The sequence below is a fragment of the Haemaphysalis longicornis genome, unplaced genomic scaffold, assembly GCF_048455015.1.
Source record: "Haemaphysalis longicornis isolate Haplotype H1 unplaced genomic scaffold, Haemaphysalis longicornis Haplotype H1 scaffold_10, whole genome shotgun sequence".
In the NCBI taxonomy this organism is placed as follows: Eukaryota; Metazoa; Arthropoda; class Arachnida; order Ixodida; family Ixodidae; genus Haemaphysalis; species Haemaphysalis longicornis.
The window spans coordinates 110161680-110177986 of record NW_027526204.1 but is presented as its reverse complement, the minus strand read 5'-3'; the positions used below and the strand labels follow the sequence as shown (position 1 = coordinate 110177986).

General features: G+C 51.4%; 1 protein-coding gene across 1 annotated transcript in view; it reads left to right on the top strand.

The window, feature by feature from the left end:
- LOC144160025 (uncharacterized) overlaps positions 1–1485 on the top strand; it is a 179941-nt gene extending 178456 nt beyond the window's left edge. Inside the window, exons 3-4 of the mRNA XM_077691646.1 lie at positions 556–617; positions 1327–1485. Of these exons, the coding sequence (XP_077547772.1) occupies positions 556–617; positions 1327–1485 (221 nt within the window). The remainder of the gene's footprint in view (positions 1–555; positions 618–1326) is intronic.
- The last annotated feature ends 14822 nt before the right edge of the window (positions 1486–16307 follow it).

Sequence of the window (16307 nt, the reverse complement as noted above, 5' to 3'; positions counted from 1 at the left end):
GGCCAGCCCAAGTCCTTCTTTTTTTTCTCATCTCGAACTGTGATATCCTCTACTCTAGTTTGTTCTTTGATCCAGGTAGCTCCCATCCTCTCCCTTAACGTTACTCCTATCATTCTTCTTTCAATGGCCTGTGGCGCCGACGTTAAGGGTTGAACACATGAGCGAAAAAGCAAGCGTACGCGTACGCGATGGAGACAGGTTGCCCACTACCGCGCGCATTTAACCTGTAAGATATTTTGCCGCACCCCGTCGGAAACCTGATTGTTCGGACGCACATGTGTCCCTCCCTTTAGTTTGCTTTCGATTTACTTAGTAAGGCACCAAGTTACCACTCCATATGTCATCACAGGCAGGACGCACTGGTTGCATATTCTTCTTTTCAGCGATAGATGTAGCTTACTTTTTCAGTATTTAGGAGTGTTTGCCAAGTGAATCCCAGAACATACCTATTCTGCGCCGAATTTCTTTTTCGTGGCTGGGATGAGCAAAGGCAACCTGTTCAAGGTAGCTATATTCTTCTACTTGATCTCGCATTTCATTTTATGTGCTTAACAGGCCGCCCGCCTGACGACTTCAAACTGGCTATCCGACCTCGCAATGGTCTCGTGCTGAGTAAGGTGAGCCCGATGGTTCTTTCTACTTGCATACTGCGAGAAGCCAAGCTACGCTCCCAAGATGCAGGCATGAAAATTCGCATCAATGAGGACCAGAACATCCTTGTAGCAAGCACACCGTACCAGTCCGCAGCCTCGGCGCTGAGCAAGATAAAGAAGCTGACTATTGGTCAAACCACCTACGCTATTGCGTCGTATGGTATCTCCCCCGACAACTCCTGTAAGGGCGTGATACACAATATTCACAACGAAGCCACCCCTGAAGAAATCATGGAGCGATCTCAGCACCGGGATACGAACCCCTGACGTGCCGCCGTCTCGGGGACTCAAGCACCATCCTCATCACCTTCATGAGCAAGAAAGTGCCTTTCACAATATACGTTGGTGGAGTGGAGACGAGATGTTATCTCTACAAACGCACCGTCGCGCACTGCACCGTATGTCACAAAATCGGCCACCGCATGGACGTATGCCCTCACCCACCTGCTGTGCCGACTTGCAAGGACTGTGGAACCCGACTCACCTCAGAGCCTCACGAGTGCAAACCAAAATGCGCCCTATGCGGCGGCGACAACCCCACGGCTAGCAAGTCCTGCCCCAAGCGCTTCTTGCCACCAGCGAACCAGAGGAAACAGGGGAAGCCTAACACTGAGCGGTGGTCGAGAACGCCCTCTCGCCAAAAGGGTGATCACTCATCCCCATCCCGATCCAGATCCAGATCTCGGAGCTGTCGCCACCTTTCCCAGGGCAACGGGCGTCGCACTTCGAGATCTCGGTCACGCTCAAAGTCCCGAGGAAGGCGTCGGAGCACCCCAAGGCGAAGAGACCCGTCATTGGCGCAGGTGAGCTGGGCACAGATGCTCTCGCCTAAAACTCGTTCCCCATCACCTCTTGGGGCTGAGCTTAAACAAATCCAAGCTGCCAACACGCGACTAATGGAGGAGAATGCACAGCTTAAAGCGGAAATAACCAGTCTGAGAGAAGAACTACATGCCCTTCGCAATGAAATCAGGCAGCAGGCGCAATCGCAATTAACTCCAGAGAAACGCAGAAAGACAGAACGCTCACCACCAACCCCGGTCGAACCCCCGCCAGCACCGCTCACACCCGCACCGAATCTCGCAGAAATCTCACAGCAACTGACAACTATTCTGAACTATGTGCAACAAACTAACACCCGCCTTGAAAAGCTTGAAGCTCAAATTCACACTCACCCCGCTCGCCTAGCACGGCGCGACATGAAGCCCTACAGCAGACCTACTCCCCCCCAAGAGGATCATCCGACCGAAGATGGCAGTGCACAAGAATAAACAAACCCTCAACCACAAAACCACCATATGGCACTGGAATTGTCGTGGATTCAAAAACAAGTGTGGCTCACTCTCTCAATTCGTCGCGGCGTCTACCTCACCCCCGGATGTCATAGCACTTCAAGAGACCAATTCCCCCCCTCGCCTTCCCGGCTACGTGACGTACGGAGAAGACACTGGCAACAGACTTCACACGTTGGTGAGCAAACGAATCACTGCTATCCAACACACTCTCCAACAAGCAGAGAAGTTGGGAATCCTGGTAGAGCTCATCCCACGCGCTACAAAACCGATACACAGCCTCTTCTTTTTGAACATGTATTGCAGACCCAAATGTAAAGCCGGAAGCCTCCACGATGTGATCACTCAGGCCATCCGCAAAGCGGGAAGTCATCCTCTTCTCATAACGGGCGATTTCAACGTGGCCCACCAGCTCTGGGGTTACACGTACTCTAATACACGTGGTAATGCTTTGCATGCCATCATCGATAACTACGACCTAACTCTCCTGACTAATCCCGCCTCCCATACGCGCATGGGCAACAGCGTCACCAAGGACACTTCACCAGATTTGGCTATGATTGGTCACATCTCTCATGCGGACTGGGCGCACCTCGGAGAATATTTAGGAAGTGATCACGCCATCTTGGCCACTACCATACACGGCACAGAGTACCGAGTCAAACTCGGCACGGCGCGTCTCACTGACTGGACCAAACTCCGAGAAGAACGACAAACAAGAGAAAAACCGCCAAATCATCCACCAATCACTCTTCAAGGGTGGATATCCCGTCTCCACCAGGACGTCCAAAATCACACAAAAGTAATTGAGACGTCGACCACCGCCCCATGCGTGGACGCGCGGCTCCTCCACATGTGGGAAGCTCGCCGCAGTCTAATTAAACGCTGGCGCAAACAAAAGCTCAACCGTAAGTTAAAAAAACGCATTGCTCACCTTACAGAGGAAGCGGCACGCTATGCCGCCTCTTTGTGCAAAGAAAACTGGCTCGCCCTCTGCGATCGTATGCGTAACTCCCTTAGCACTTCCAAAACGTGGAAGCTGCTGCGTTTTCTTATAGACCCCGACAAGAGCAAGACGGAATCCCAACGCACAATGGCCAGAATCCTTCATCAACACTCGGGAAGCACACGAAACCTGCTCGCCACTCTTACGGCCCGCTATCTTCCCACTCACCCTACGGAGCCCCTTCCCCCCTACTCTGGAAGGTCCAACCCGCTCCTGGACGACGACATCCTTCTGCATGAGGTTACGGCCGCTCTGGACAAGCGTCGCCGCAATACGGCGCCCGGAATAGACCAAATAACCAACAAGGCCCTCGCTAATCTGGACACCCCTTCCCTGCTTGAGCTAACGGATTATTTCAATCACATCTGGCAGACAGGTTTACTCCCAGATGAATGGAAAACAGCGGAAGTCAGGCTCATACCTAAGCCGGGCAAACCACCGAGCACTGATAACCTTCGACCTATTTCCCTCACATCATGTGTAGGCAAATTGTTGGAGCACATCGTTTTAAACCGGCTACAAACGTACCTCGAAGATCACGATAAGCTACCTACGACCATGTTTGGCTTTCGCCCTCGTCTGTCTACGCAAGACATCTTACTCCAGCTCAAGGAAGAGGTTATGCTGCCTGCCACCCGCAACTCACCCACAGCCATCCTTGCGCTGGACCTCAAGGGGGCGTTTGACAATGTTAAACACGCCGCCATCCTCTCGCAACTAAATGCTCTTGACTGCGGGCCTAGAATGTATCAGTACATAAGAGATTTCCTCACAGATCGTAGGGCAATACTTAAAGTGGGAGACCTAGCCACAGATCCCATCCTGCTGGGCAGCCGCGGCACACCACAAGGGGCAGTGCTCTCCCCTTTGTTGTTCAATATTGCGCTGATCGGTCTCCCTCCCTTATTGGATTCTATTCCGGGCATACATCACGGCTTGTATGCAGATGATATTACCATCTGGTCGAAGACAGGATCCCTAGGCGAGATAGAGGAGCGCCTACAAACTGCAGCCAACAAGGTCACTCATTACGCCAAGTCTTGCGGCCTCCAATGTGCCCCACAAAAATCGGAACTCCTCCTTATTTGTACAAGAAAGAAACTCCTCCAGAGGCCACCCACTGTCACCATCCACATGGAGGGCCACACCATCGTTCCCTCCTCGCATATCAAGATCCTTGGTATGACCTTTCAAGCCGATCGAACAAACTCCATCCTAATAAATAGGCTGAAACATACCTCGGACCAAGTCACACATATGATCAGGCGTGTGACCACCAAAACACGGGGAATGCGCGAGGAGGACACCCTCCGCCTCGTCCAAGCATTCATAACATCAAGAATTACATACGCCATACCCTACGCTCTTCTCTCCAAGTCAGAAATGGAACGGCTGGATGTCATCATTCAGAAGGCCTACAAATAGGCACTCGGACTTCCCGTCAGCACGGCCACGGACAAGCTATTCAAGCTGGGCCTGCACAATACAGCCGACGAGCTCATAGAAGCCCATCTTTCGAGCCAAAAGTTGAGGCTGGCGGTTACAAGCACAGGGAGGACTCTTCTCTCTCGTCTGGGGCTCACATCCCCTCTGCAGCGTCAGACATCTCAAATGAGAATTCTCGACCACAATATCAGGAAACAGCTTTACGTCTCACCGCTCCCTAGAAACATGCACCCTGTGCATCACTCTGGGCGCAGGGAAGCAAGAGCCAAGGCCATCCACACTTACTACGGGAGGGAACCAACCACAGTGTACACGGACGCGTCTTCCTATCCCGGCATAAGAGCAATGACAGCCGTGGTTGTCCAGAACAATAAGCACGTCACCAGCCTAACCCTGCCCGGATACAACCCCTTACAAGCGAAAGAAGCGGCCATCGCTCTCGCCATAACGCAAACCACCGCGAGCGTAATCATCACAGATTCGCAGCAAGCGTGCCGCAACTTCTCATGCGGACGAATTCACCGCACAACCCACCAAATCATCTGCCAGCGTCCATCAGACAGATCTATCATGATCACATGGGCACCCGCCCACTCTGCCGTCCCGGGCAACGAAACCGCCCACCTGTTGGCCCGAGAGTTATCCCGCCGGGCCCCGGGAAGCGAGCAAGAGAGGCCAACCCCGCTGATCACGTATCACGAAATAACGCAGCACTACAAGTTGGGACGTATCACCTACCCAGCACCGCATAAACACCTAACGAAAGAGGAGGAACGGCAGCTCCGTGCACTCCAGACGAATACTTTCCCCCATCCCACTAAATGCCATATCTTGCACCCCACCGTATATTCCCCGCTATGCCGCTTCTGCGGAGCCCCCGGGACGCTCTTTCATATGGTAGGGGGCTGCGCGCACGCCCCACTACATTCGCGAAATCCCTCAATTCCTTCTCGCGAGCTTTGGGAGAGAGCTCTGACCAGCTCTGACCTCAATGACCAGCGCCTGCTGGTATTGAGGGCTGTTGAGGCGGGGAAAGCTCAAGGGGTCTTGGAGTGAGGACTCTTCCCGATTGCTTTTCGCAATAAACACGTTTACTCTCTCTCTCGGGCGCCCTGGCGGTCATCACCAAAGTCGCACGCCGTTCAAAACATTGATTTGGATCTCAAGCTTGTACATCTCATCACTTGAGTGTGCTTCTTAAGAAGATTATTTATTAATAAGAATCATTGCCAAGGTAAAAATGGCCTAGACCTCAGCGTTATACGCCCCAGAACATCAACATGCATATTGAGCAGATTAGTTACCAATACATAGCATCCACTGACGTCACGATAGATGCTATGTTGGTGAACCGCCTGGACGGCGGAATGCAGTGAACTTACCTGGTGCTCTTATCTCGAGCAGCGCTAGGGAAGCTGCAAGCAGTGCACAAGAAAGGGCGACGGTGAATTCACGTGCAAGGTATGTATAGGTACCATAATCAAGGTCAGAAGAGTGTAAATAATATTGTGTGCTTGACCACCGTAATTGTGGATGTAATATTGTGGATGACCAGCGTAAACGCTCAAAAGAACGAGCACTTGTTCATACCTTTCACCTAAGTTTATCGTCACCTCTATGTCGTGTGCTAAAAATCTTTGCTGGCAAAGTAGAACGGCTCAATATTTTTTTTTTGTTATTACAACGCAAGATTTTAAAACACCACACCTGCCTACAACTATTGTTCTTTTCCTTGCTGTTGTTCTAACCACACCATGGAATGTATAGAAGAAATTAAGGACTTTACGAAACAATTTGGGTGTAGTCGCTTTCAAAATTTGATTTTCAAAGGAAATGAGGCCTGCTGCGTCGTGTTGAAATCGTTGGTCAATTTAATATCTATGCAGTATTACGTCGTGGTGTCGAATTCGGCGGCACCTATTTTCTTTTGCAAGTGGCGGTAGAATTCATTCTTTTTGTCGTATTAAGAAGTTTCTGTGAACTCGTTTGCCGTTAGTTTGTTTGGCCTAAATATTTTTTAATCTGTTCTATGCTGTCTTCGGCATGCACGATTTGTGCTTACGAAATATTGAAGGATTATTATTTTCAATTCCCATACATTTTGTATGAGAGGAATTCCTCTAATTCTGAATTTTTTAACGGCGCAACTCGCAGCCGCAGTACCTTTTCTCGCGCGGTAGGAAAAAAGAGGCTATTACAAAATGAAAATCTTGAGACCCCCCCCCTAAGGTGGGCTCCTAAATAAACCCACATTATTGGCAACTTGTAAGCACATATTTCTCCCATTTTCAAAATTGCCTCCATAGAGAAGTTTTGCAGGTGCGTATAAAGCATTTACATTTGCAGCGGCTGCATCTTGCGAAGATGCGCCAACCAACAATAGAACAGACAACTGCTCAAGAGATTAAACATTCTCGGTGTTTTCTCTTCTTTTTTTTTGCCCCGGTGTTGACACCAAACAATGCGGCAGGTAATTCGTCTTTCCGCGTTCGCTCTTTTTTCAAACAAGCTACAGCCCACGCACCTGGCATAAGCATATAAACAGCGTATTTACGTCAAACTGATGCACTCCCGTTAACCCCAGTCCCTGCCCGTAACGTCTGCAGTGGTGGAGACAAAGCATCACTCATAGACATACCAGTAAAAAGAGCATTTTTTAGGGTGGAAGCTTCAAGTGCACCATTCTACCAAAAACCTCTTTTGTTGTAGTTGTTATCCAGTTAAGAAAATTGGGCGCCGCTGTTCCGAGTAAATAAACAAAACGCATGTATGATTCTATGAGATTTGCCCCTGGGTCTCCGCAGTCGTGGGCCAATGCGCTACCACTGCATTTTCACCGAACTTTTTTTATTGGGGGAAAATAACGGCGACTCATTTGCGTTTCCCCAGCTACTCCGTTCCTTTATACCCAACTTACACCGACACCCACCACAATTACTGATGTTCGCGTCGAACACTTTGGCGAAGACTTAAAACATATACCTATTATACCTACCTTTGCAACATCTCTCGAAAAACACGCGCCCTTCATTGGAAGCGACCAGAACACGACACCTTCGAGGCACAGGCCTCCATCCTGGAAGACCACCTGACCTCCGTCGGTGGATATGGGGGTCCCACGACCGGTTCCTCCTTGCGTTTCTTCGTGAAACGGGAGTTAACTTATACCTGTAACGTAGTCGTTATGCCATCGGGTATACTATCGCAATAAAAAAATGCGGTTGATCCCTCTTTCGTAGGAATCGGTAAAACACGAAAGTGAGATGCGCCTTCATAGGATCAGTTGAATATTTATTCTGCATCGATATGAACTTGCACGTTGCTATTTATATTTCTTCAGTATCGCACCGTCAGACATATCAACATTAAACACTGGATTGCACACGCCGGAGCACTGCGTAAAACCGAACGAAACCACACGCGCTCGCAAACCATGCGAACGAAACCGGACGGGTTGCCAGCGAATCATTTGGTGAATGGAACGAGCAAGACCTGGGGGCGCGTCGCTTTCGCGAATGCGTGACCACTGCGTCTCTTCTCTGTGGTGTGTACGGCAGACGGTTGCGTTGCGACGAGCTCAGCTGGCTCCGATTGTCGGCGCTCATTATCATTGTGATGCACTACTTAGCTTCACCATCAAAAATGAGGAGGTTATAGGAAAGATATATGGCGCATTCATACGGCTGTCTGTGCTTCAGCTCGTAGCGGAGTCGGTAAAGCCCCTGGCACCTCCCGTTGCGGCGACGGAGAACCCGGCTCGAATCCTAGCGCAGCCGCGTTTTTCTGGCGATGTCATTTCCGTGAGGGATATGAAGTGAGTCAGATCTTGGTGGATCCCGGTGGATCCCGACAGAGGAATCAACCACAGTTTTTGTCCTTCCCTTGACCCCCATTTACATTTAATAAACGGTTTACAAACGAGCAAACATGGAAGCAAATGTCACTCTAATAACCCCAACAAGACGGAGCAGCACGTTGCCAGCTGTGGAACAAAAGTTGTAGATGTTCCTTTCTTCGTTGCACATACCCACTTGGGTGATTGGCCAGGAGTCGGGACATTTGAGGGGCTAAGGTGCCAGCATTACAGAATTGGAAAAGTAAAATTTGTAAAATGAAGTGTGCCGCACTACCCGCGAACTTCATGGCACGTGAATAATAAAACAGGTGCACACCAGCTGCGCAAACTCCTCATTTCAAGGAAGCTGTGGCGTGTGTCAGTCTGGTTGCTTACGTAATTCATGCCGAAAGACGAAGAAATGCCAGCGAAGAAACACAAATGGATTGAGAAAACTTCATTGGGGCCTGCGAATGAAGTCCTATTGCTAGGTCTTCATGACTTGGCCGGAGTCGTCACCACAGATGTAGCCAACCCGTCTAGGGGCCCCCGCTCCCCGTCACCGGGTCACCGGGGTCCCCCTGCCTGGCCAGCGCCACGATGGCTCGCTGGACAGCCTGGAATTGAAGATTTTGGTCTTGAAAGTCCGCACCGCTTCCTCGAAGGCAGGCGGCATTGCTCTTGTGTTTGATTCGTCGGGGTATGCGAGGCAATCCCAGACGATGTGCTCGAGTCTTTCTGGTGCTCTGCGACACATCCGACAGGTGGCATCAGGGTATGTCTCCGGTAGGGGCTCGGGACCTTCTTTGCTTCGAGTTGCCTATAGATGACCGCCTGCTCCCTGCTCAATCCTTTGGAGGGCGGCGGGAGCTTCCGTCTGGCCAGTAGATAGGCCTGAGTAATTTATTTGTAGGTAGTCATTCGGTCTCGTGTGCTGTGCCACAAATGCTCTCCGACACTTTTCTCGGCGCCGTTCGTGATTTCGCGTGCACGAGCGCATGCGGTTTCATTGTGGTTCTCAGCACGTGCCGACACCGTCTCTGCGTGTGCCGGAAACCACGTGATTCTTGTCTTCCCCATAAGGCTTGGTTGTTTTCGCAGTAGTTTCTCCATTACGGGGAAAACCCTGCCTCTGGTGAAGTTTTTGACAGCTTGCCTGGATCACTCAGGTCCGTTGTGCAGCTTCGATTTTTGATGGCCAGCGCGATCGCCACCTCCTCTGATTCCTCGGGTCTGCCGCTTGCAACGGTGGCCGCAGCTCAGAGGCTGGCCTCGGCGTCGACTACCGTCACCACGAAGCCACGTTTATTGCAGTGTTCTGCTGCATTGACGTAGCGGGCTCTACCATCCCCGGCGTGTAGCTCCACCAGCGCCTTCGCCCGTGCTCGCCGCCAGCCCTCGTTGTACTCAGGGTGCATGTTGCGCGGGACTGCATCCACCTTGATTTTGTCCCTGCTGTCGCCACGTAGCTGCGTCTTGGTGCGCTGCTAGTTGTAGCCCAGTTGGTCCAGGATTCTTCGGCCTGCTTTAGTTATGGTCAGCCTCTCTAGCTGTGCCACCCGTTGGACCTCGATGACTTCGTCCAAGGTGTTGTGTACGCCCAGGCTTAGCAGTCGCTCGGTACTTGTGGGCTCGGGTAGTCCGATGGCCGTCTTATACGCCCTCCGGATCAGCGATTCCAGCTTTTTCTTCTCACTGGTCTTCCACATGTGAAACGCCGCCACGTATGTTATGTGGCTCCATGACGAATGACTACACTAGTCGTATGAGGTTCTCCTCGTGCAGCCCCCTCCCCCTATTCACAACACAAACACTGTACACCAGAAAAGAAGCCAGTCAAAGTAATTCGTGATAAAAGACAAACAAAAGCGAAAAATTGATGCAAATTAGATGTTCCAGCAAACAAGGTGTGTTAGGGGAGACGCCCCTTAGGGGCTCTTGCTGTCGGTGTCTCCTGTCGTCGTCTTTTCCTGTAGTCACGGTACTAAAACACCGGGACACTCGTTTTCCAACGCGTCGCGCTAGAAATTAACGCGTACTAAAAGAAAAGTATAGAACGGATAAAACTGGTTCAATATGAACTAACATAATTTAAAGATTTGTAGAACGCTCCCTGTTCGCTTCAGACAGACAGACAGACAGACATTGAACTCTATTAGGCCCGGAAGGTCTAACCTAGCGGCCCAGAGGAGCGTCCCGAGTAGACGCGGGCTGCACCTGCGCGGGTGGCGGGAGGTTTAGGACCTCCGCCCTAACGCAGGCCTTCTGGACAGCCCGGAGTTGTGTGCAGTAGTCTTCGCTGTGGAGCGCCATGATCCATTCTTCCTCTGTGATGAGTTCGGCGTCCTCTTGTAACGCCGGGCACTGCCATAGCATATGGTCTAAGTTACAGTAAGCTCCGTCGCAGAGAGGACAGTGAGGGTCAATGTGCGGGTGACATAAGCTAAACCGGCTCCTGGTTGGGAAGGAACCGGTCTGAAGCATTCTAAAGGCTGCTGACTGTGGGTGTGTGAGAGCAGCGTGGGCCAGCGGGAGTGTTCTTCGCGTAAGTTGGTAGTGTGTGACTACCTCGTTGAGCGTGAGTAACGCGTCTCAGAACTCTCTGGGGGCCTCGGGAGCTCGGCCTGTTCGATCGCCGCGGCTGACGGTTTCTCACGAGCGATCGTGAGCGAACTCATTGGCGTTGGGGAGGGTGTCGTGGACTCCGTGGCCCATGTGGGCCGGGAAGCATGTGATGTTATGGAACGTCTCTTGTTTTCTTCCATGTAGAATCCTGGTTGCCTCTTCGGCAATAGTTCCTTTGAGGAAGGCTCTTGCCGCCGAGCGGGATTCCGTGTAGATTTGCTTAAACCGGGTTTCCGTCATGGCGATGGATAAGGCGATTTGTTCGGCCGTAGTGGCCTTTGGTGCATAGAAGGACGCCGAGGGGACGAGATTTCCTTTGACATCCACCGCTGCCATGTCCAACCTGCCCGAGCGGCCGTACTGGGCGACATCCACGAACAGAGCTTTGGCCGATCCTGTATTTGCGCGATGTAAGATGGTTCGGGCCCTGGCTCGCCTTCTCCCCTCGTTATATTGGGGATGTACATTCCTCGGTAACGGGTCTACCTGGAACGTTTCCCTCACCGTTCCGAAGACCTGTGCAGTGTGATCCACAAAATCTTCGTTCATGTAGCCGATGTCTGCAAGAATCTTCCTGCCGGCCTTGGTGGAAAGCAGCCTCTGTTCTTGCGCGCTTCTTTGCGCTTCTGCGATTTCGACTAGTGAATTGTGGATGCCCAGTTGTTCCAACTTTTCCGTGTTTGCGGATAAGAGGATACCGAGCACCCTCTTTATGCTCTCCCTCATGAGCGTATCGACTTTACTCTCTTCCGTGCGGGACCAGTCGAGGGCACCCGCCACGTAGTTAATGTGGCTCATTAGGAAGGCGTTGTACAGTCGCAGGAGGTTGCGCTCGGAGAGGCCACCCCTGCGGTTGGAGACGCGCACCATGAGTCGGATCGTCGCTTCCGTTTTACCCGTCAGGTTCTCGATGGTCTTGGTGTTGTTCCCTCGACTTTGAATGAGCATACCGAGTATCCTGATGACATCAACCTTCGGTAAGACGGAGCCGTCTCTCGTGCGCAGCTCGATGGCCGCTTGATTGCGGTGCGGTTGCCCCACTCCGCCCTTACGGTTGGACCGGTATAACAGGAGTTCCGACTTGCCCGGCCACAGTTTTAGTCACGTGTCCTGAAGGTACTCTTCTGTGATGTCTAGCGCCGTTTGCAGGGCTTCTTCCGTCTGAGCTTCCGAACCACCGCGGCTCCAGACCGTGATGTCATCCGCATACAGAGCGTGATTGATTCCGGGGATACGTCCCAGCTCGAGGGACAGGTCCCGCATAACGAGATTGAAGAGCAGCAGAGACAGTACTGCTCCTTGCGGGATGCCCCTCGGACCGAGTCCGTACTCCTTCGACCGCACCTGGCCGAGTTTGAAGAAGGCCGTGCGGTCCCTGAGGAAGGATCTTATGTATGAGTGAAAGTTTCTGCCGAGGTTGAGTTTCGATATCATCTTCAACACGTATTGGTGACGAATCGTGTCGAAGGTTTTTGTGAGGTCGAGGGCTAGGATGCCCCTGACATCTCTCGAATACACTTCCAGGACTTGGTTCTTGAGAAGCAACATGACGTCTTGCGTGGGCAGTCCGGGTCTAAAGCCGACCACGTTGTGCGGGAAGATCTCTTCTTGCTCGATGTGACGTGAGATCCTTGCGTTGACCACGTGTTCGACTTTGCCGACACAAGAGGTCAGCGAGATCGGTCTCATGTTCTCGGGCGCTAGGGGCTTACCTGGTTTGGGAATCATGACGACCTTTGCTTCTTTCCAGCTTTTGGGAACTTGGCCAGTTGTCCAGACCTTGTTCGCTTCTTCCGTGAGGGTTGTTGACCGATTTGGCGTCGAGGTTACGCAGCATGCGGTTCGTGACACCATCAGGCCCCGGGGCAGAACGGCTGTTCAGCTCCTGCAGAGCCGCCCAGACGTCCCGCTCCGTGATTGGGCCGTCAAGAACCTCGTTCTCTTCTTCTTGGTATTCGGGGTAGTCTTGGTCTGAGCTCTGACCCACGGAGAGGTAGATGCTAGTTAATTTATCGAAAATATTTTCGTTCGTCATGCCCGACGTTCGCAGGTTGTGCATGAGTTTGTCGAGTGCGAGTAGTTGATTGCCTTTCCACTGTTTGTCGTCGATGAGCTTCTTGAGCAGATTCCACTTTCCACCCATACGCATGCGACCGTCTGAGAGGGCGCAGATCTCGTCCCCTTTCTGAGTATTGAGTCTGAGTGCATGTTCCTTTATTTTGCGGTTGACTTCCGCAGTCTCCTTCCTCAGTCGTCTATTAAGTCGTTGCTTGCGCCATCTTGCTTGAATTGGATTTCTTGCCTCAAGCAGATTCGCGAGTCTAGCGTCCATCTGCATGATATTTGGTGGGGCTTCGACGGTTTTGGTGGCGGCCGCGACATCCGTCTTAAGCCTATCGAGAAGATCCTGCAGTGTCTCGTATTCGGTTTGGTCTTCCTTACAGATCCAGCGAAACGCGTCCCAATCAACGATTTTATGTTGCCTGGGCTTTTGCGCTCCCATCTGAAGGGTAGTGGCCAAGATGTAATGGTCACTGCCTTAGTTCTCTAGGGTATTGCGCCAGGTCGCTTCCTGAATGTTCTTTATGAAGGTTAGGTCCGGTGTTGTATCTCTTGTCACGGACGTCCCAATCCGCCTAGGGAATTGGGGTTCCGTGATCAAGTTAAACGAACAGTCCGTGACCGCCTGTAGGAGCCTAGAACCCTTCTTCTGCACCGTTGTTTTCTGGTAACCCCAGGCCTCGTGCGCCGCGTTGAAACCCCCTGCCATAACAATGGGGACGTCCCTCGCTAGCGTTGCAGCCTTGGAGATTAACGTGTAGAAAGATTGTTTATAGTCAGACGGGGAGTCGTAAACGTTGAGAATGAAAAGCCGTGCGCTCCACTTGACATTGGGGACAATTTCGATCATGATGTGTTCGAGCTTGGCCGAATTGATTTTGAGCACGTGCTCTTGGAATGAAACTTGAGTAGATATGAGCGTGGCAAGTCCTCTCTTTCCTTGCTCTCCAGCCGCGACGACTCGATATCCTGGAATTGTAAGGGTTTCGCAGAGCGTTTCTTGTAGGAGGATTACCTGGGGTTTCTCGGGTTGCGATTCTAAATATTGCTGTAATGTGGCTCTTCTTTGCTTGAAGCTCTCGCAGTTCCACTGCCAGATGTGAAAGTCCTTTGTTTTACTGGCCATTGCAGGGTCCATTTGGGTTTGCGCAGCACCAAGCGTAGAATATCTCCGTGCTCTCGGAGGGCCGAGGAGGAAGACAAACTTGAGACCGTCATGTAAGCCTTGAGAAGGCAATCCGAAGACCTCGATGCAATATTCCAACGTATGGCCACGATGGAGAGTACCATGGCGGCACATATACCAAATAATCCTGCACAATCTAACGGAGCAACAGGATTACCTCACTGTCCGCTTCAGCAATCGTCAAGCACGCGCAGAAGTTGTTTGCACACCGGTTATACTTTGTGTTACACTCAAATATTCCCCGGCTCTCGACACTAGGCCTACCCATCACGGTGGCTCAGTGGCTAAGTGGCTGTGCTGCTGAGCACGAGGTCGCGGGTTCGATTTGCGGCCACGGCGGTGGCTTTTCTGATGGAGGCGAAATGCTAAACCACCCGTGTGTACGAAATTTCGTCGCACGTAAAGATCCCCAGGTGGTCAAAATTAATCCGGAGCCCCCCACTACGCGTCGCGCCTCATCTCCTGCGTTTCGTCAGCGTGTTAAACCCTACAATCAATCAATCAATCGACGCCACGCATGATCGGGTCAGGTGGTCGTCCGAAGAAAGAAAAAGCATACTTACCTGGTGTCGGGGCATCGTTGATCACCGAGGACGCTCCCCCTGGGCGAGCCGCGGGCATTGCACTGGGCTCGCGTTGATCCCTGTCATTACCCGAGACGGGGAAGATGGGGCATGCAAACCGAAGGCATCTCACTGAAGCTCGAATCACAGATTGGCATAATTTAAGAAAAAGCCGGCAACAAACTCCGAAGGACTCCATCATAGACATCGAAAATTGGGCATAGAAACTGCGAGAAGACATTAAAAACCACACCAGAGTCCTCCAAGCCACCACCCAGACCCCATCTATAGACAGCCATCTCTTTCATTTGTTGGAAGCTCGCCACAGCCTTACTAGGCGATGGAGAAGACAAAAACACAACCGGAAGCTTGAGCTCCGCATTGCAAAACTGACGAAGGAGGCAGAGGCTCACACAACAAAGCTCTGCCGGCAGAACTGGCTTGGAAATGTGATGAGCTGCGAGGCACTCTAAGCACATCCAAAACCTGGAGTCTCCTCCGATACCTCATTGACCCGACAAAAAGCAAAAGAGAAACTAGTAAAACCATGCAGACAATCATTCATCAATTTCCGGGAACGACAGACGATTTGCTTCGTGCTCTCCCATCACGCTACATGCCCAATTCACCCCCTTTCCACTCGGCTTCGTACAATGGCAACCCAAACGCTCACCTCGACCGACCAATCACCGAGGCAGAGGTTAGGGCAGCCCTTGCAAAAATCCGGAAGAACATATCACCAGGAATGAACCAAATCACCAACAGAGCTCTGTCAAATCTTGATGACAACTCAATATGTGCACTCACGGGATACATGAACGATTGTTGGGAGAGAGATCCCATACCCTCAACATGGAAAGAAGCCGAGGTCAGGCTTAACCCAAAGCCTGGCAAAGACCCAAGCATAGAAAATCTGAGACTGATTTCTCTTACTTCATGTATTCGAAAGGTCATGGAGCATGTTGCTCTTAACAGACTACAGGGCTACCTTGAAGAATCCCAACGCATGCCACACACAATGTTTGGTTTCCGGCAACATCATTCAACTCAAGACATTCTCCTGCAAATTAAAGAAGATGTTCTGAGCAAAGCCAACAAGCTCACACCGAAGGCTATTTTGGCCCTCGATCTAAAGGGGGCGTTGGATAACGTCAAGCACGAAGTCATCCTCCAAAACCTTAATAACCTTGGCTGCAGGGAAAAAATGTACGCATACATTCGAGACTTCCTAACGGGCCGTGTGGCTGTCATCAAAGTTGGGGACGTGAGCTCTCAACCCATCACGATTGGATGCAGGGGCACTCCGCAGGGGGCGGTGCTTTCCCCGCTTGTCTTCAATATTGCACTCATCAACCTTCCAAGGCAACTGGATCAAATTCCAGGTATGTACCACGGAATAAATGCCGACGACATCACGATCCGGATAGGGGAAGGCTCAGAAGGCGAAATGCAAGACAAATTACAACAGGCTGCAGACGTTGTCCGAACCTATGCAGCAAACTGCGGCCTCAAATGCGCCCCTCAGAAGTCAGAACTCCTACTGGTGCAGAAGAGATCTCGACTCAAGAATGCCACTAAGACAACCATAGAAATAGAACTAGATGGGGTCCTCATCAAACGTTCACCCTCCATCAAAATAT